The sequence below is a fragment of the Miniopterus schreibersii genome (genome assembly GCF_964146895.1).
Source record: "Miniopterus schreibersii genome assembly, chromosome: 1".
Classification (NCBI taxonomy): Eukaryota; Metazoa; Chordata; class Mammalia; order Chiroptera; family Miniopteridae; genus Miniopterus; species Miniopterus schreibersii.
The window spans coordinates 83,420,176-83,440,649 of NC_138101.1; the positions used below are offsets into that span (position 1 = coordinate 83,420,176).

Below are 20,474 nucleotides of genomic sequence, written 5' to 3' on the forward strand. Positions count from 1 at the left end.
TGAATTGGAAGAATTAATATTATTAAAATGTCCATACCTACCGAAAGCAAGCTACAGATTCAATGCAATCCATACCAAAATTCCAATGGCATTTTGCACAGAAATAGAACAATCCCAGAATTTGTATGGAACCACAAAAGACCCCAAATAGCTAAACCAATTTTGAGAAAGAAGAAGAAAGCTGGAGGCATCACACTCCCTGATTTCAAACTATATTAAAAAGCTACAGTGATTGAGACAGTATGGTATTTGGCATAAAAACAGACACATAGGTCAATGGAAGAGAATAGAGAGCCTAGAAATAAACCCACACATACATGGCTAATTAATTTATGACAAAGGAGGCAAGAAAAGACAATTGGTTAAGAACCAATTGGTTCAATAAATGTTGTTGAGAAATTTGGATGGCTATATGCAAAAGAATGAAACTGGACCACCATCTTAATACCACACACAAAAATTAACTCAAAATGAATTAAAGACTTGAACATAAGACCTGAAATCAAAACTCCTGGAAGGAAATAGGCAGTAAGCTCTCTGACACAGGTCTTTGTGAGAATTTTTGAATCTGACACCAAAAGCAAAAGCAACATAAGCAAAAATAAACAAATGTGACTATCTCAAATTAAAAAGCTTCTGCAAAGCATAGGAAACCATTAACAAAATGAAAAGGCAACCTACCAAATGGGAGAAATTAATTGCAAACTATATATCAGATAAGGGGTTACTATCTAAAGTATACAAAACATTCGTAACTCAATAGAGAAAAGACAGATTAAAAAATGGGCAGAAGATCTGAATAAATATTTTCCAAAGAGGACATACAGATGGCCAACAGTACTATATGAGGAGATGCTCAACATCATTAATCATCAGGGAAACGCAATCAAAACCACAATGAGATATCACCTCACACCCGTCAGAATGGCTATTATCAAAAAGAAATAACAAGTGTTGACAAGGATGTGGAAAAAAGGGAACACTTGTGCACTGTTTCTGTGAATGTAAATTGGTGCAGCCACTATGGAAAACAATATGGAGGTTCCTCAACAAATTAAAACTAGAACTATCATATGATCCAGCAATTCCACTTTTGGGTATTTATCTGAAAAAAACAAAAACACTAATTGGTAAAGATATATGCTCCCAATACCCCCCCCCCCCGCTCATTATTTAAAGTAGCCAAGATATGGAAACAACCTGTGTCCACCTATGGATGAATGGGTAAGTAAATTGTGGTGTATCTATAGAATGGAATATTATCCAGCCTTAAACAAGCAAGAAACCCTGGAGATTCCAAGATGGTGGTGGATTAGGTGGAAGCTACACTGACACTCTCCCAGGACCAAACTGGAATTACAACTAAAATATAGAAAAACCATCCTGAATAATCAACTGAAGACTAGCTCGAAAGAACCCGCAGAACCAAGGATGAGAAGTGGAGACAGCATAGAGACTGGTAGAAATTGTGGAGGCAAGAGAGAGCAGGTTGGGCTCCCACAGGCAGCAGCTGAAGTTCTGGAGGGAGATCTCAGCTGTGGGGGGTTCCCACTGAGACCTCTGGGGTCTAAACCCCAAGCTGGGCTTCCCAGCCTAGAGCACCAGAACCGATAAAGGTGCCCATATAACATCTGGTTGTGAAAAACAGCAGGAATCTCTGTCTGCCAGGGAGAGATGGCTGGAAATGCAGGCACCCTCTTAAAGGCATCAATGCACACTATTTTCATGTGCAGCCACCCACCTTGTGCTCCGGCAGAGGAAGGGCAGAGTGGACTAGAGCTGTGTGGGGAGAATCCAGGGTTGTGGGCTCTGGGGAGAGAACTTGGATTCCTGTGCTGAGTCATTCTCCCAGACTGCAGAGGACATCTTTCTCAGGCAGACCTTTACCATCCAGGCAGTTTTTGCCTGGAGGGAAAACAATTGCCCCTATCCTGTTGGAAAACCTCTTGCCCAACCCTGTTGAGTTTATACTTTGCTGTAGTCTACAGCCTGAGGTTCATTAGAAGTCTGAGAATCAATCAGCCTTCAGGCAAAAGTGGATCTCTGGATGCTTTGAGTCTTTGCATGATCTGCTTCTGGACCCAGAGCTAGGAAAAGCAGACCTTGGGGCACATCTTGGTTCTTTCCAAATGCACCCAGCCCCAGCAGAGGAGTCACAAGCTATGGATTGCTGAAGGCTCCAAGCAGGGTACTCAAGGCCAGTCACCAACAGTGTCTGACATTGACCCGCATCTAACACCATCTAGAAAGACTGGGAGTCCTAGAAGATTTATCTAATACATAGAAACAAATCCAAACAGGCAGCTGAAATGGGGAGGGGGGGAAAAAAAGCTCCAAATGAAAGAACAAGAGAATTCTCCAGAAGAAGGGGTAAAGGAAATGGAGATAAGCAATCTATCAGATATAGAGTTCAGAGTAATTATTATAAGGATGCTCAACAGCATGAGAAAAGATATAGAAACTATGAGAAATGACTGTTCGGAAATGAAGAATGACATGGCAGTAATAAAGAGTATGTTAGAAGGAATAAACAGCAGATTAGAGGAAGCCAAGGATCACATCAGTGAATTAGAAGACAGGGCAGGAAAAACTCACTCAATCAGGAAACCAAAAAAGAAAAACAATTAAAAAACAGGACAGTTTAAGGGAGCTGTGGCACAACATGAAACATAACAATATCTGCATCATTGTAATGCCAGAAGGTGAAGAAAGTGAGCAAAGGGTAGAGAGTCTGTTTGAAGAAATAATGGCAGAAAACTTCCCTAACCTTGTAAAGAAAAAAGTCACACAAGTTCAGGAGGCACAGAGAGTCCCCAAGCAAGAAGAACCCAAAGAAGTCCATGCCCACACATATCATAATTAAAATGCCAAAAGTTAAAGACAAAGAATCTTAAAGGCAGCAAGAGAAAAGCAATTTGTTACCTACAAAGGAGCTCCCATAAGGCTGTCAGCTTATTTCTCATCAGGAACTCTACAGGTCAGGAGGGATGGCATGAAGTACTCAAGGTAATGAAAAGCAAGGATCTGACACCAAGACCATTCTACCTAGCAAGGCTATCATTCAAAATGGACGGTGAAATAAAGAGCTTCCCAGACAAAAAAAAGGCTAAAGGAGTTTATCACCACCAAACCAGCTTTGCAGGAAATGTTAAAGGTACTGCTGTAATAAGAATAGAGAGCAAGAAGAACATAGGTATAAAGAATTAAAATGGCAATAAATAAGTACCTACCAATAATAACTTTAATGTAAATGGATTAAATGCTCCAATAAAAAGACATAGGGTAGCTGAATGGATTAGAAAACATGATCCAAACTGTAGTCTCTGTCTACAAGAGACTCACTTCAGAACAGAAGTCTCACACAGGATGAGAGTAAAGGGATGGAAAAAAATTTTCCATACAAATGTAAACAAAAATAGCTGAGGTAGCAATACTCATGTCTGACAAAAGAGACTTCAAAACGGAGGCCATAACAAGAGACAATAAAGGTCACTCCATAATACTAAAGGGATCATCCAACAAGAGGATATTAACCCTGGTAAACATATATGCACCCAATATAGGAGCACCTAAAGATTTATAACTTCTGGAAAACTTTAAGGTAGAGATTGACAGCACTACAGTCACAGTATGTGACTTTAACACCCCACTGACTTCACTAGATAGATCTTCCAGACAAAAAAAATCAACAAGAAAACAGTGACTCTAAATGACACACTAGATCAGATAGATTTATGAAACTGTCATTTGACCTAGTGATCCCACTTCTAGGAATATATCCTAAGAAACCTGAAGCACCAATCAGAAAGAATCTATGCACCCCTTTGTTCACAGCAGCGCAATTTACAATAACTAAGATCTGGAAACAGCCCAAGTGCCCATCAGTAGATGAGTGGATAAAAAAGCTGTGGGACATTTACACCATGGAATACTATGCAGCTGTAAAACAGAAGGGTTTCTTACCCTTTGAGACAGCATGGTAGGACCTGCAGAGTATTATGCTAAGCCAAATAAGCCAGTCAGAGGAAGACAAGCATCACATGATCTTGCTCATATGTGGAATCTAAAGAACAAAATAAACTGATGAACAAAATAGATTCAGAGACATAGAAGCATGGACCAGACTGACCATTTTCAGAGGGAAGGCGGGGGTACGTGGGTGAGAAGAGATTAACCGAACTTATATGCATGTATGCATGACCCATGAACACAGACAATAGTGTGGTAAAGGCTGTGTGTGTGTGTGTGTGTGTGTGTGTGTGTGTGTGTCGGGGGGGGGTAGGTGCAGGGTACAAGGGGGAAAAAGAGGGACATTTGCAATACTTTCAACAATGAAGATAAATTTAAAAGAAAGAAAGAAACCAACCCTGTGTTTGTGACTACATTGATGGGACTTGAGTGCATTATGCTGAGTGACAGAGAAAGACAAATACTGGATGATCTCATGTGTGGAACCTATATTAAAAGGGGGGAAAAAGAAAGAAACCTAATAAGAAAAATGAAAAAGAGAACAGATTTGTAAGTACCAGAGGCAGGGTACGGCAGGAGTGGGAGGGGGAACTGGTCAAACGGTACAAATCTTCAGTTATAAGATTCAGAAATAAGTACTAAGGGATATAATGTACAGCATGATGACTATAGTTAACATTGCTTTATGGTATATTTGAAAGTTATTAAGAGAGTAAATTCTAAGAGTTCTCATCATAGGTAAAGAAAACTTTTTGTTCTCTTTTTTTGCGTATCTATAGGAGATAATGATAACTAAACTTGTAATCATCTCACAACATATGTAAGTCAAATTGTTGTGCTGTATACCTTAAACTTATACAATGCTATATGTCAATTATATCTCAATAAAACTAGAAAAAATGGCAGAGTTATAAACATTATTAAATTTTATTAACAAAAACTTTGTACATTTTCTTTAATACATGTGGAATTTTACATCTAGATAAAATAACAACACATTCAAAATTTACCATTTATACAAATTGTTACAGAATAACAACCAGTGGGTTAAATAAGTAAAATAAACCACACTGATTTTTTTAAATTATCTACAAAAGATTTGACTTTCTTTAAAATTCCCCTGAACATATAAAAATAAATTAATTTTACTTTTCAATTAAATCTACCAATTAGAAATATTACAAATCAAAATATCAATGTTATCTTACGAATTTTTCACAATACAAAACAGATTCACAAAACCTTATTTACAGAAATGAGGTAAGAACTGTGCAATGTTTAACCAAGAGACATATTGCAGAATTAACATGTTCTTCCAGCTAAGTACACAGTGGAGGTCTAATTACAGCTGGGTCTTTTCCACTAATAATTCACACATTTAAGAACAGTTCAATGATTACATCCCCAATTGTTTAATTTATACACTGCCATACTGTCACACCAGGTGTGTAGCTACCCAAAGTGGAAGGGTTGTAATACATATTTCACCTGTTTCAGGAACTGTAGTGGTGGGTTGCTTGTCTTGTTTTGTTTGTTTGAAATCGTCAGAAATGGAAAGTTATTTAAATTAAAAAACAAAAATTCTTAACAAATCCACTCATTTTTCTTGTGACTCATTAGTGGATAAACACCCAGGTAATAGTTTTGCCTGAGCTATCTACGGTGGCATAGAAAGTTTTTAATAAAGGCAGAACCATGGGGAAGGCTGCTGGTGCAACACTGACTATTCCTACTACTTACAAGGACTGACTATAGTATAGTGCAAGCTCAGCTGTCTAGAGCCATTTCAACACCATGGAGGTACTAACAGGCACTTGATTCAGGCCAAACCCAACCATCAGTTTCCAGAGTGGCCCCTCTTTCTGAAAGAAGTATTTCATTTTGAATTGATCTGGTTCCCCCAGCAGCCTTAGAATTCACTTAACTCAAAGTTTCTTTGAAATATGAGTAGGTCTTAACACTAAAGAAAAAGCATTTAGCAAAAAAAAATTACCTTTAGCAGAAGCAGACATTACCATCCTAACTTGATTACCAAAATTGCCCAAATCCCATTAGAAATGAAATTTTTATAACAAAGATTGCCAAGCCCCAGTTGACGACCTATTTATTTGCAATAACCAATAAAATTCCAGACGAAATTGGACAGTTCCTTGAAATGTGTTTTAAGTTTTGACTCACAGAGCAAGCACACTGTAACCCAAACAAAATATATTTTCATATTCCAACTTATGCAATGAAATCAAATAGTTTATAAATGGAATAAGTCTTTAGTTTTGCTATTCATTTCTCCAATTTGTAACAAAATTAGTTGTGCACCAACTATATTAAATTTCTCTTAGGTTGATAAACTCATTGCATGTAAATTATTTCACTGACAAAAGTTAGTAATTAAATTTTCTTTCAAAGTTCAAAAAATCTGAGTGAGGGATGGGGCACATGGGAATTCCATTTCAGTGCAATAAAGCAACAAGAAAATTAATCAAAGCTTTAAAAGAATGTCCTTGTGGTAATTAATCCTTTGTTGTGCAGTTAGCTTCTTGTTGCATTTCTTCATAGGTGTAGTAAGGGGGCTGCAACAGCAGCCAAATGAAGTGCTAGGACAGCAGGATAGGCAATTTCTAGACGTTTCTCAACTGTCAACTTTTCTCTTGAGTGACAGGCCCGGTTTTATCACTAAGTCTCTGCAGTTAAAACAAACAAAATCAGATGCGTTAGCTAAATCAATTTTTGGCCCATATTTGAGGTAATATCCTAAACTGAAATTATAAGTGAGGGCCCGGCCGGGCGTGGCTCAGCGGTTGAGCGTCGACCTAGGATCCAGGTGATCAGGGTTCAATTCCCGGTCAGGGCACATGCCCGGGTTGCGGGCTAGGCAGCCCATCAGTGACTCTCTCATCATTGATGTTTCCCTCTCTCTCTCTCCCTCTCCTTTCCTCTCTCTGAAATCAATAAAGACATATTTAAAAAAAAAAAAAAAATTATAAGTGAGGTAAAATGTGTATATACAGTTATTCCTTTTTTCCTACAAGTCAACATGGCTCTTTTTCAGCATAATATAAAGACATAAATTTACTGGTAAACATTATCAGTTGTTTTATAAACATGGAATTCAGCGGTAAACAAAGAGAGAAGTGCCCATCTGAGGGACAGAACTTACAAGGAATGAATTTAGATATCAGCCCCTGAAATCGACTTTTCCACAATAGTAACATGGTATTATGGAAAATGAAATTTTTATGGACTAACAAAGTCATGGGTTCTGATCTGACATATGCTATTTATCCTTTGATCTTTAATCTCTTTGAGTCTACTTTTACTAATCTATAAAAAATGGGATTACAGCCCATTATTATTTTAAAGATTGAAATCATGCATACGATTATATCTAAGATGTCTGGTATATAGCAGGTACTCATATATATTAATTTCCAGCTTTACTTTTCTGCATTAGGTAACTAATACTGTTTAGATTCTATTACTTACTATTGGTGGTTTTCCATTCAAAGTACATTCATATTGTAGAGAAAGTTAGCTTGCAATTAATTAACTTTTTAACACAAGAAAAAACTCAAGAAGAAAAAACAGTACAAAAAATTTCTAAATTAATATGAAATCATTTAAATTTCCCATGTCAGCTGAACATTAGAGAGGTAACTAAGTCTGTGACAATGACAGCATGTATTTACAATCAGGAAGTCAGAAACAGTAGGGCAACAAACAAAAAGCATTGAAGAGTTCATGAAAACCAATAATCTACATTTTAAACCAATTCGTGTTACTAGATACAAACTATAGTTTTTAAAAACTAAAGGCACAGTAAACAGCAAGCTTTCAAAGTTATGGGAAACAGCAAACACTGATTTTTAACACTTTTATTTGCCAAGTCTCCCATCTCATGCTTTCCCTTCTTCCTTTTCCTGATATCCAGTCTCCACTCTATATCCCAATATCCTTCCTCTAACAGGGTTCTGCACTGACCTGGAATTTAGGGAAAACATGTACTCCAGTTAAGTAGACCTAATCAAAGGGGAGAACTGATAGAAATAGCCATAAAATGTGTGTTACTATATGTATAATATACTGTTCCTGCATCCATTTTTAATTTATCTTAACTTATACATTGACAGGGTAGGATGCTATCACTTAATAATTTAAATTCCATCATAACTGTGATGATAATTTACTTTCTTTTTAAATGTAACCTGGTAAAATAGTTGGATTATCCTAAAATTTATATGTTAATTTTATTATAAATATGTCAGTTTTAGGAAGCACTTCAGAGCAAAATAATAAAAATATTTCTAAAATATCTAGACTAGCTCTGTAATTAAACAAATTAGATTCTCACAATGCACCAAGTATTCTTTTGAATGGACTGTCCCATACCACTATAAGTAAAATGTACTTTCATTTTGAAAACTGCTAAACTGTAAGACAGCCTTCAAACCTTATGTACATATTCAAACTGATATACTTAGGGAATAAAGAACTGGCTTAGGTCCTTTGTATTTACAATACCCAGCTGCTGAAACAACTGGTTTTAAGAAGAAATTACCAGGGGCATAATACATTTTTCAAAAAGGGAGAGACTGGAGAAAATCATCTCTAATTAGTGAATAAAATTCTTTTTATTATTTCACTACATATAATGAAACAAAGATACTTACTGTTCCTTTCTGACTTGCATTATCTCCATGGATGGTGAGAAATGGGTTGGTGGTAGCTGAGTGAAGTGGTGGCGCCTGAGTACCTGCAAGTAGGTTGTTTATGGGTATTTGTGTTGGTCCAGAGATCTGTAGCTGCTGTAGTTCAGGTTGGTGGTGCTGCTGGTGGTGATGCTGTTGCATTAACTGATACAGAAGGGCCTGATGTTGCTCCTTAGGTAAAAACATGTGAGAGAAGATGAGTTCCCTGTCACAGAATTCAGCAGTCAGTAAAGCCTGCCTTTTCTATTTTCTTCTTTAATATTTTAATTTAAGTTACATTCAAAATACAAAGAAAGAAAACTAGTATCTCATTGGGGAAAAATATGCTGCACTAGATAATAACGGTCTAATATAAAATGTCAATAACATCAGCGAATGGCTTATTTTCAAAAAGGGCAAAAAAATACAGGAGACCTCTATTTTAAAATTAAGTTAGCCTAGCCAGTGTGGCTCAGTGGATTGAGTCATCCTATGCACAAAGAGGTCACTCTTTCAATTCCGGGTCAGGGCACATGCCTGGGTTGTGGGCTTGATCCCCAGTCAGGAGAGTGCACGAGGCAGCCGATCAATGACTCTCTCATCATTGATGTTTCTATCTCTCTCTCTCCCTTTCCTTTCCTCTCTCTGAAATCAATAAAGATATATTTAAAATATATATATATATATACAATTCCAGCCTTGGCTGGTGTTGCTCAGTGGTTAGAGTGTTGGCCTGTGCACCAAAGGTTCTGGGTTTGATTCCTGGTCAAGGGCACATAACTGGGTTGCAGGTTCAATCCCTGCCCTGGTTGGGCACGTGAGGCAGCCAATCAATGTCTCTCTCTCACATCAGTATCTCTTTTTCTCTCTCTCCCCTCACCCCTTTTCCTCTCTCCCTCCCTCCCCCGCTCCTTCCTACTCTCTCTAAAAATGAATGGAAAAAATATCCTCGGGTGAGGATTAACACAAAAACAAACAAAATTCCAGAGTTTTCCGCCCGATTTCCAGACATGTGTTGCACTATTTTAAGACACCAACATCTACCTAGACTGCTCCTGTTTCTATTGTTGCCACCATCTCCTCTCTCAACACACATAAGACTATTTTCCATAATGCAGTAGCTAAACTCATCTCATCTTTTTAAAATATGATTGTCATGTTACTATTCTGTTCAAAGCCCTCTAATTCTTTAAAATAATCCTGGGGGGGGGGAAAGTGAGAATGTATGAAACAAAACTTTTTTTAAAATTGGGATAATTATTAAAGCTAGGTGATTAGTATATTATACTCTCTTTTGGTACACTTGAAAATGTCCATAATAGAAAGGTTTAAAAAAATCATCAACGGCTTTCCATCATACTTAAAATAAATCTAAGTTTCTTGTCACAGACAGCCAAACAAGACAGTCTATTACCTCTGGACCAAGCCCACCTATCTGACCTCCTCTCTTCTGCATTAGCCTCTCTCATTCTGCAGCATGCCAGCCTTCTTTCTAGTATCAAAAACACAAACACTTGTCCCTTTGAGGTCTTTTACAACTGCTGTTCCCTCTACCTGGAATGTGCTTTTTCTTCTATTCCCATGTCAGAAAGTCATGCTCCTTCAACTTTTATTCAGATCTGTGCTCAAAAGTCATCTACTCAAAGAAGCTGGATTATACTATCAAAAATGGCCCTCACACCACTGTTTTCTATCCCCTTATCCTGCTTTATTTTCCTTCTCAATATTTATCACTACCAAAAAGTATATATTTATTTACTGTCCATCTCCCCTATCAGAATGAAGTTCCACAAAAATACAAAGTCTTGTTCACCACTCTATCACCAGAGTCTACAAAGAGTACCACAGTACATGTTCTAATATCAGTAAATGAATTAATATGTCATTACTGGTATCACAGACTATACCAAATGACAAGACAAACTATTTTTGCATTATGCATCCCATAATGTTATTTTTCACAAAATGGGTAATCAATAAGGCACATGAATATCTATTTATAACTTAGATAACTTTCTCCTAATAAAAATCAAATATCATCAAAAAGAAGCACTTACTGGTGTGAGCTGTTGAGAATTTAACAACTGCTGAAATTGCTGTTGATGAAGAAATATTTGTCTTTGCTGATCAGATAGTAATCCTAGTCCTGAGGCACTGAAAAAAAATTAAAATTCTTACTTTCTACTATATACCTTTAATGTATTTTTAAATGTAAAATGAAAGACCACTCTTCGATTTAATGTTTAATAAGTTAAGTCAAGTTTTTAATCATAACACTTTTTGAAAACAATGGATGTACAAATTTATTTTTGTGTGTGTGCACACACATGCAAGCACGCATACAGATGAACAAGAATTCACATTGTCGAGAAATGTTTTGTTTCCTTTTTTATTGTAAACCAAGCAGGCACTAAGTTATTTTTATGGAATAGAAATTTACATGTGTTTATAACATGTACATGTAATAATTTATTCTTAACTATTCAAGAATAATTTAACCCACACTAAGTAACACATATTTAAAACAAGAAATAATTCAAACATACTACTGAGTGATTTGACCTAACCTTTTTAAATGGTCCCAACGGTCAGTAAAATTAAGCACCAATGAAGAGAGGGCCAGAAAAAAAGTTTACTAGTACCCACTGAAAATCCATTTAAAATGACTTATTCCTCAAAACTATGTTCAATAACATGTTAGTCTCATTTTGAACAAACATTCAAATGAAATTCCAATACAATGAAACAATGAGTCTCACTCCCTAGATATTCAAGTATTTAAACCTTCATCCTATTATCAAAATTTTTTCATTATAAAACTAACAAAATTACATAGCTCAATTTTAAGAAACCAATATTCATATGTGATCTTCATTACAATATCACTTTTCTTCAGAATTTATGATACATGAAGGCAACATACACATGGACAATAAAAATTAGTATTTAAAATATACATCACAGATCAAGACCAAAATTTTCAGCACAGAATATATTTAATGTTTTGTTATTAAAGTCATTTAATTTTGTTTTAATCTGAATTGCTTAAGTTTCAAAAATAAATGGCTCTCAGTAATAATATACTTATTTAAAAGTTTGGTGGGTTTTAATTTCTTAAGAGTACATCTAGAAGGAGCACATAAAAATCCCAATCTAAAACGTGGACAACATGGTATTATGTTGCACTGAAAAACCTAAAATATATTTAAGTAAGTAAGTTTCTTACCTGTTAGTCAGTGTAGCTGGCATTGGATGAGTTGCATTAGGTGGTACAGTTGTGTGGGTGAGGGGAGTAGGGTTCTGGGATATTGTGACAGGGGTCTGAATAACCCCATTTAAAGCTCCTACAATGCCATTAATTGCCAGTTGGTTACCTGGCAAAGCTCCAATTATCCCACCCACTCCAGGCACTGCAGGAATGGTGGATGTTACAGTCTGCATTCCACTAGCTAGTGCCCCCACCGTCACTCCATTGACCTGCTGAACTCCACTAACGCCTGGGCCCTGCTGAGCTGGACTCTGCCCAGCAGGAGGTGGAGTAGAAAGAGCTGATGAGCTGCTGGTGCTTTGTCCACTGGAGGTTAAGTCCTAATGGAAGAAAAAAATAGAAATTTAAATTGTAAGGGACACAGAAAAACTGTTTAAATAATTTAAACCATTTAATGTGATATACTATTGTTCATAAGTAAAATACACAAATGAAACTGACTACACAAAAATTACCTGATTTAACACAGGAAGAGAATTATCAGGTAAAAAGCTGTTTCCTAGATGAGGGCTCTTACTGCTGTTCAAGGAATCAGTAGTAGGAGCTAGAATAATAAAAGACAAAAAGAAAACCATTTACCTTGTTAAATTACATTATGTATAAGATTGAAGACCTATCTAAAAGCTTATATTGAAGTTCACATTAAAAACACTTAAAAATTAAGTCTTGCTCATCCTAAGACCAGTTTAAATAAAATCTATATCTTTATTAAATACCACAGCTTTAAATCAATAAAAAGATCATTACACATTTAAATAAAGTTTATCATTAAATTATGTGCAAAGTTAGAACAAATTCAGGTTCATCACTAAACAGGATTCTTTATGCTCTTTGAAATAACCTATTATTCCTTTTCTAAATCTTCATATAAATTATTTTTCACTTATTTAAAATGTATTGAAAGTCTAGCCTACTTTCCATAGATACACAATAAATATTTTCATACCATTCTGTGCTGAAAATGCATGAATTTGATGAGATGGACTAGGATTTGTTGTTATTGCTGGAAAAGGCACTGAGAGCTGTGCATTCAGTAACTGAAGGCGTTCCTTTTTGGCAGTTAAGTTTTTAATTTGTTCCTCTAATCTTCGATTTTCAACTTGAAGTTGGTGCAATGACTTCAGCATTCCTAAAACTAGCAAACAGTTGGATCGTTTTTAACAAAGACAAGTTCACACACAGGGTTAAGTACTTTAAGGACTTAAGTGTCAATAAGTTTAGAAATAAGTTGAAATAGAAAAGTAGAAATTCTGTAAAGCATTACTAAATGATTAGTTTTTATTTCTAAATTTATATATAGATATAAATATACCACAATATATTTTTACATATATAAGCATAACCAAAAATGCACCCACCTGGTGCAGGTAATTTCCATTCTCAAAAAAACCCAACAAAAACAAAAGACATTTTATTTTCATCAAAATAAAGGCCTAATTAAAAACTCAAAGGGCCTGCCATATTTTACATTAATAGCATAAAGTGGAAAAAAACCACAACAATATCCTTCAACACGATAAAGACCACATGTTTTTGTTTGCTGCTTGCTGAGTTAAGCTAAGTATGCCACCAGACAGGTGAGGAACCTCCAAGTCCAGCTGCTCAGCATGCTAATGCATACATCTCCCAGCAGGGGGCAGTGTGTGTGCATCGCAGTCCCCACTCCCAGAGAAGGCTCATCATCTGGAAACAGGCTGTTTTTGTACTGCCTCATCACCTCAAACATAACTCCAACTTTTAGACTGACAATAGAGTGCTACTGTTATGCCACAGTGATAGACACCAAAAGTTCTATGTCCTCAAAAACTGTATTTGCTTAACATGCCCTCAGGGCCTTAAAAAGTTACACTAATGGTACAAACACATAAGGTCATTTCCCAAGGATTTAAATATTATCCCTCCTCTTCAAGATCCCACAAAGAAACTCTTAGTGCACCCAAATGAGATGCAATAAGACTAAGCAAAACCTGTCCTCCAGCTATCATTTAAAGGTTTATCCCAGCATGAATTTCAGCATATTTTTTGCCAGGGCACCATTCATAAAAATACCAATTTATGGCACTTGTCTACTAACAATAAGCAAAATGTTTTGTTTTAATAAAATAAAGCACCAAAAGTTTATATCCCAAAATGATAAAAACCACCTATTTTTCCCCTCAAAGTATATTTTTAACACTAGGCCACTTTTCCAGCTAACCACCACCTGTACTATAACTTTCCTTTTTAGCACTTTTCACACAGGGTCCACCTGTAAATACTTAAAACTGTAAAGATACTAAATATGTATATATAACATATATAATATAATTTTAAAAAGTAAATGAAATGTAGTATATAAAAGTTTTATATATATATATATATATATATATATATATATATATATATATATATACACACACACACACACACACACATACATACAATTTGGTAATTATTATTCTTTCTTATCCAAATTATAAAATCAAGATAGTTGGCCATACTTGACTATATGCACTGTTTAAAATAAAAATAAATTCTCCAGAGATGAGCAAGTTTTCTTCAAATTAAGCTAAGAGAAAAATATAACTCGTGTATTTTAGTAAAAGTTAAAAATTGATAAGAACGAAGTACAATGAGAAACAATGCATCAATATTAGTATAATTATAAACAGTAACAATAATCAGTGAATAGTTAAGTGGTTTCTATGAGTCAGGCAATGTTTTTACAACACTATGATATAGGTACATTATCACTCCCATTCTACACATGGGATACCTAAAGTACAGTGACATTTAAAGAAACTTACCCATAACCATGATTCTAACAAACAGGTAAAGACAGGATTCAAGTTCAAGCAGTAAAACTGTAGAATTTGTTCTATTAAGCTACTGTATTACATTTTCTTACTATATAATATAAAATATATATCACAATTTTATTGCTATTCTTGATGAAGTGTGACTTCTGCATCTATCCACCTCTGTGTCAGTTCATCCACCCATCCATCTCTTCATCTTTCTTTAAAGACAAGACAAGAATACTTACTGTCACTAGGAGTACCCTGTTCTAATAAAAATTGCTGTCCTTCACTCCACTGCCTCTCCAAAAGCTGTTCTATGCTGGCTGCTACTGGAGGCAGATTTTCCAAACTGCTGTTGCCTGGTGGATCATAGCGAATCTGTAAGCTGCTTACAGGGGATCTGTTGAAAACATTAATTCTCAGGTTAAACAGAAGAACCCTTTGAAGGAGAGTGCATTCACATTTCTCACCTTATGCTGACCCCTTTCCTGTACAAGTTTTCTAACACCAAGCTGCCTATGCCAGAACAATAAAACTATAATCTACCTTAAAATTTAGTAACTATTCTTCCTTCTCAAACTGTAAAATCAAGAGACTAGGCTGGCCATACTTGATAATTAAAAACCACTATAAGGCATAGCACGTTTTGCTCAGTGGGTAGAACGTCAGCCTGAGGACTGAAGGCTCTCAGGTTTGATTCCAGTCAAGACACATACCTTGGTTGCAGGCTCGATCTCCCGCTCTGGTTGGGGCATGTGATGGAGGCAACCAATCAATGTGTCTCTATCACATCGATGTTTCTCTCTCTGACCCCCCACCCGAAAAGCGATGGAAAAGATATCCTTGAATGAGGAATAAAAACAAACAAAACTAGAAAATGTAAACACATCACCAATAACCTCTGAAAGAGACTATACAAGAACTTGAAACATGTTTATAAGACAAAAGGATTAGAAAGACTTTAACATAACTAGCCCGAAGAGAAAAGAGATCCACCATTCAGCTTTAATATGCAAAATATCAGAATAACATTGAGCAATTATAATAATGGAGATCTATTTTAATGTAGAATATATTTTAATTTACAATCAACAAAATCTCAATCAAATATTAGTAAAAAGAAATTTTTAATAATTTTAAAGGAGCCTTTTGTTCTAAATTCTAAAATACTTATTTGTAAGTATTTTCAGTATTAAGAAACATTATCAAAACCAAAGCAATTTTTATTTTGTGTCTTTTATACAAATTTTCCTAAAATGTCCTATCTGTAGTTAAAATGATGACTTAACACTTTCAAAACAAATATTACTTATATTAAGATGAATATGCAATTTCTCAATCACCCACTTTTTGTTTTAAATTAGTAAATGTTCCCAGCTTCCATATGAACATAACACATTAGAAAACAGCTTTAGAGTTTCCAAAGTGTTTCCACATAATCATCTCATATGATCTTCTCAACAACCTAGTGAGAAGTCAAACCTGGCTTATTGGCTCTATTTCCATCTGAGGAAACAAATGGGGCTGAGTGACCTGTCCAAAGACACAATGCCGGTAAATGACAGAGCTGGGGCTACAAGTCAGGTCTTCTAACAAACCACTATTGTTTTGCCACTGCCTTAAAATCCTTCTCTAGAAAAATGTCTTTAAATAAGAAGTTAAACAAATGAGGCTTTTTATTCCATATGAAAACGTCATGTGCTACATACATTGGCCATCACGCTCCAAACAGTTTATTATGCCAGGATAATTTAGGCTGTTACATTTCACGCTGATCTTTAAAGGGTAATATAAAGTTGGAAATATATGCTAAAAATAATTTTGTACCACTTACTGTGTTAAAATCCACTTAGCTAATGAAAAAATGATACCAAGCAAAACAGTACTAAAAGATCTTAAATAATTTCTGGGTAGCTTGTATGGTATTTTAAGTTTTAAAGGGGGAACACAGAAATGCTTCCTCTACTAAACATATGAACAAAAATTCATTAACTTTTTTCTTGAAAAGAATAAAACAATACAGAAGTAATCACAGCATAAAATTAGAGATCAGTCAGATGTTATCATTGTGTACTTCATATTCCTAGTTTCAAAAGAAATAACAATTTTCTGCAGAGTTCAATTAGGAAAAACAATACTACTTTTAGTTCATTCAAGAATTATATAGGAAAAAGGCACTGCTAGATATACTACCATCCAGGAAACAGCAAAAGTAGAGGTTAACTGTACTAATCTCTTTAATGACAAATAAATTTCTTAATAGAACTTCCCTGATTATATCAGCAACACAGATACTCATGGCAGCTATCACATAAAAATTCTAATTTTTAATATATTTTTTTGAAAATTACCATAGTTGAACATTTTGAGTTTCCCATAGTTGGAAAAAAGTCTCTAGAATGGGCTTTTTCCTCCTTCTGCTCTCCATTCTCACTTGAGGCAGAGATTACAAAATTTGAGAACAGAGAGGAAACAAACTAGGAGAAGGTGTAAGAAGCTGAAAGTGGAATAAAATCAGTAAAAAACGGACACATTTCCTATTATCATTCTCTCCATTGAGAATAGAAGATATGGGACACTTAGATTGTGCTCAGAGGAATTCAACCCTTCAGTACAACTCTGGTTAAGAGTGTCCTGCTAATAGGAATAACCTCACATATATTATATATTAATAAATGGTATATGAATTCTTCAATCCCTAGGGCAATTTCAAATAATAATATAATACATTTGCTATACTTTGATTCAAATAATTTTAAGGTTCAAACAATTTTAAGAACTAGAGGGATTTTAGAGATGAGCAACAAGAACCTCATTTACTAAATTAGGAACTAGAGACTAAAGGATTAAGTGAATTCCCCACAACAGAAGTAAAACTGGATGCCAAAGTTGAAAGCCTTGACTCTGTAGTAGCTTTAAGAGATTTTAAGATTTTATGAGCAAAAAGAATTACCTAAATTAATACATTAATAATAGTACCAGTAGCTGAATATATAAATAATAAAAACAAGAGCATTCAAATTGATTGGAAATCTAAAAGTTCTAGCTTTTAAAAAGCTTAGAAATCTGTTTAATATTCAAATAAATTCAGAATCATTTTTCTTGTCTGTCCAGACATGCTTCTTATCTTCAGAATGCTTTTATAGCCTCACAAATGTACACTCTGCTGATATGAGATAAAGAAGTTTCCAAACTCAAAATGTTTCTTTTGCTTATACTTTTCAGTGTAAATAATGCTTACCGTGGTGAGAGACTTCCTCGGGGTGAGCTTCCTCTGCCAACAAGGCTGCGGCTATTGTCTCCAAGATCCTGATCTGCAGTGTAAATATTTCATAGCCGATAAAGTGACTCACTAGATAAGGGGTTTTAAGCACTTGCCCTAATTTTTCCTAAAACATACATAAAACCTTTACCACTATCTTTGTAGTTACTATGAAAGTAGAAGATCTAGTATGTTGCCAGTTTAGAATTGCTGAACTATGGCATGTAAGGCGTTGTCCCTACACGTTTCTGTGGGTGTAGAAGGCCATGGATTATGTTTCATTCTTTCATTCCTTTCAATTTTACAGCACAGAAGCGTGGTTTGCATTTGCAGTACCCTCCCCTCAGCCACTTTTAATTTCTACGGTTAAAGTAATGAATCACAGCGGTGGACAGCTAATCTGTATGCTTATCACAGCAAATCCTTACGCTTTGTATTTTTAACACTTTGCAACCCAAGACAAGTCATAAAATAATGTATTACATAGAGACACACCAAGACTAAAATTATATATATATAAACATATACATATAACACACACATACACACACACATAAATTACATAGATGCTCACATCAAGAATAAAAGTTACATATAATGTTAAATATCCAATTCGACAAAAATAAGTAGGAACACAGAATTCTAATTAAAAGGAAAAGAATTTAATTTCTTAAAAATATTCCTGAGGTAACAGAATATCTCTGCTTGAAAAGTGACTTGTATTTCCTACAGTTAGTTACTTATAAAAATCATCCTATCTGGCCTCTTTCAAGGTTTTCCTCCCCTTATTCTGAATCAGGTAACCTCTGACCCTTAAAGGGTAAAGACATGACTGATCCATTCTTGGTGAACTGCTAAACCCATTCCCTTCCCCCAAACAGGCATGACTACTTGGACATGTCAACAAATCCTTAAGGATGGAATGAAACAAAGCAAATCCAGCAGCTCATTAAAACAGTACAAGAGGCAAATGCTACAAAATGTCAACTGGTAAAAATTCACAGGATTACTAAACACTGTAGAAATTCTCTAACAGGATTTTTTTAACCAAGTTTGTGTAATGCAATTTCATGAATTATGCAAATAAAGGTTTAGGCTATTCACCGAAAAGCCCAGTGTTATGTTACTTTCATTGCATAGAACTGAGAACTGAACACATCAATCACAGAAGTCACAGGAGACATTGTTGCATTCCTGCTTGCTGATGGCTCTGCTTAAACATTTACATTTCAGACAGTAAAAAAACCACATAACTATTTTCAAGCACAGCATACTATTTACTTCCCACTGTGATTCTTCTGGTAAAAAAAAAAAAAAGGCATAATTCTATATAAAGCACACCTTTAGACTTTTCAAATAAAATGAGCCATTGAGGGGAAAATCACGTTGGGTAAGGGTAAAAGAACTTTGGAGTTTAAAAATTCTTGAAAACTTACCTGTTTGAGTGTTTTCAGACTGAGCTATAAGAGCTGCCATTGAAGAATTTGGATTTAATCTATTGCCATACATATGAGATGGTGCCTGACTGAGAGAAGATCCAGATAGGGTATTTGCCTAAATAAAAAGAATTACAAAAATAAGTGAATTATATTTGAAAATATATTAATACTTTTCCTTCTGATAGACCTAATAACTATTTTTTCCAGCCTACAAATATAAGCAAAAATTCATGACTATCTGAAGAGCAAATTTCATTCTCACTTGTTTTACCATTACATTTCAATTTTTGAAAAGTTGCATAACTTCAAATTAAAATAAATAAATAAATAAAAAAGGATCAGGACATTCAAAGTGAACTATTCCTGCTTTAATTTCTAAGTATGTCGCCAATACCAAAACCCAGTGGCATGGTAACCATGTGAACATATGACTATTTAATCTTATTAAACCACTACAAAATAAGGGCATGTAGACAACAGATGTCTAACATGCTTTTTAGTCTTTTACATCATAGGATGCTAAGAAGGTCAAAACGTCCAACTTCTACTTTTAGTATTTTAACTATATAGAGCCATATTTCCATTGCTTAACTGTCATTAGTAAAACCTGCACACTATTTTGTTACTTTCTATTTTGCTAGACTTGGAAGCCTGCTGCTTTTTCTGTTTTGTTTTGTTTTTATTTTAAAAGAAAGCAAACAGGCATCACAAGTATGTTTTCTATACAATGCAAGGCTCAACGAATCACAGCTTTGCCCTGACCCCATATAAGGCACTGTCTTTTTGGCAGGAAGCCAGCTCTACTAACTGAAGAGCTGGTCCAAAGTTTGTGATTCATTCATGTTGCTAACCACAATTCTGAAGGCCTCTACTGGGACTTGTGCCAAACAAGCGAAAATGAACCCTTAAACAGATGAAGCTAAGGAGGCTGGCCAAAGTCTTGCGTAATCCAATGTAATAAAAATGCCTTCTTTGATGTGAACAGTTTCTCCCACTTTCCAAGAATATTATAACCTTAAAATGTGGCATTTTGGAAGCAAATCTCTTGTATACAAAATACTGTTATACTCA

The 20,474-nt window shown here is 35.1% G+C and overlaps 1 protein-coding gene across 14 annotated transcripts in view; it reads right to left on the reverse strand.

The window, feature by feature from the left end:
- Positions 1–4,873: 4,873 nt before the first annotated feature.
- MLLT10 (MLLT10 histone lysine methyltransferase DOT1L cofactor) overlaps positions 4,874–20,474 on the reverse strand; it is a 240,939-nt gene continuing 225,338 nt past the window's right edge. For 10 of the 14 annotated variants that reach the window (XM_081133058.1, XM_081133059.1, XM_081133056.1 and 7 more), the window contains 9 exons: positions 19,401–19,518; positions 17,944–18,016; positions 14,948–15,102; positions 12,869–13,057; positions 12,378–12,466; positions 11,881–12,242; positions 10,712–10,808; positions 8,637–8,846; positions 4,874–6,650 (listed from right to left, as the gene is read on the reverse strand). In XM_081133058.1, the coding sequence (XP_080989184.1) occupies positions 6,606–6,650; positions 8,637–8,846; positions 10,712–10,808; positions 11,881–12,242; positions 12,378–12,466; positions 12,869–13,057; positions 14,948–15,102; positions 17,944–18,016; positions 19,401–19,518 (1,338 nt within the window). In that variant the 3' untranslated portion in view covers positions 4,874–6,605. The remainder of the gene's footprint in view (positions 6,651–8,636; positions 8,847–10,711; positions 10,809–11,880; positions 12,243–12,377; positions 12,467–12,868; positions 13,058–14,947; positions 15,103–17,943; positions 18,017–19,400; positions 19,519–20,474) is intronic. The other 4 variants (XM_081133061.1, XM_081133060.1, XM_081133064.1 and 1 more) reach the window with 1 other exon arrangement.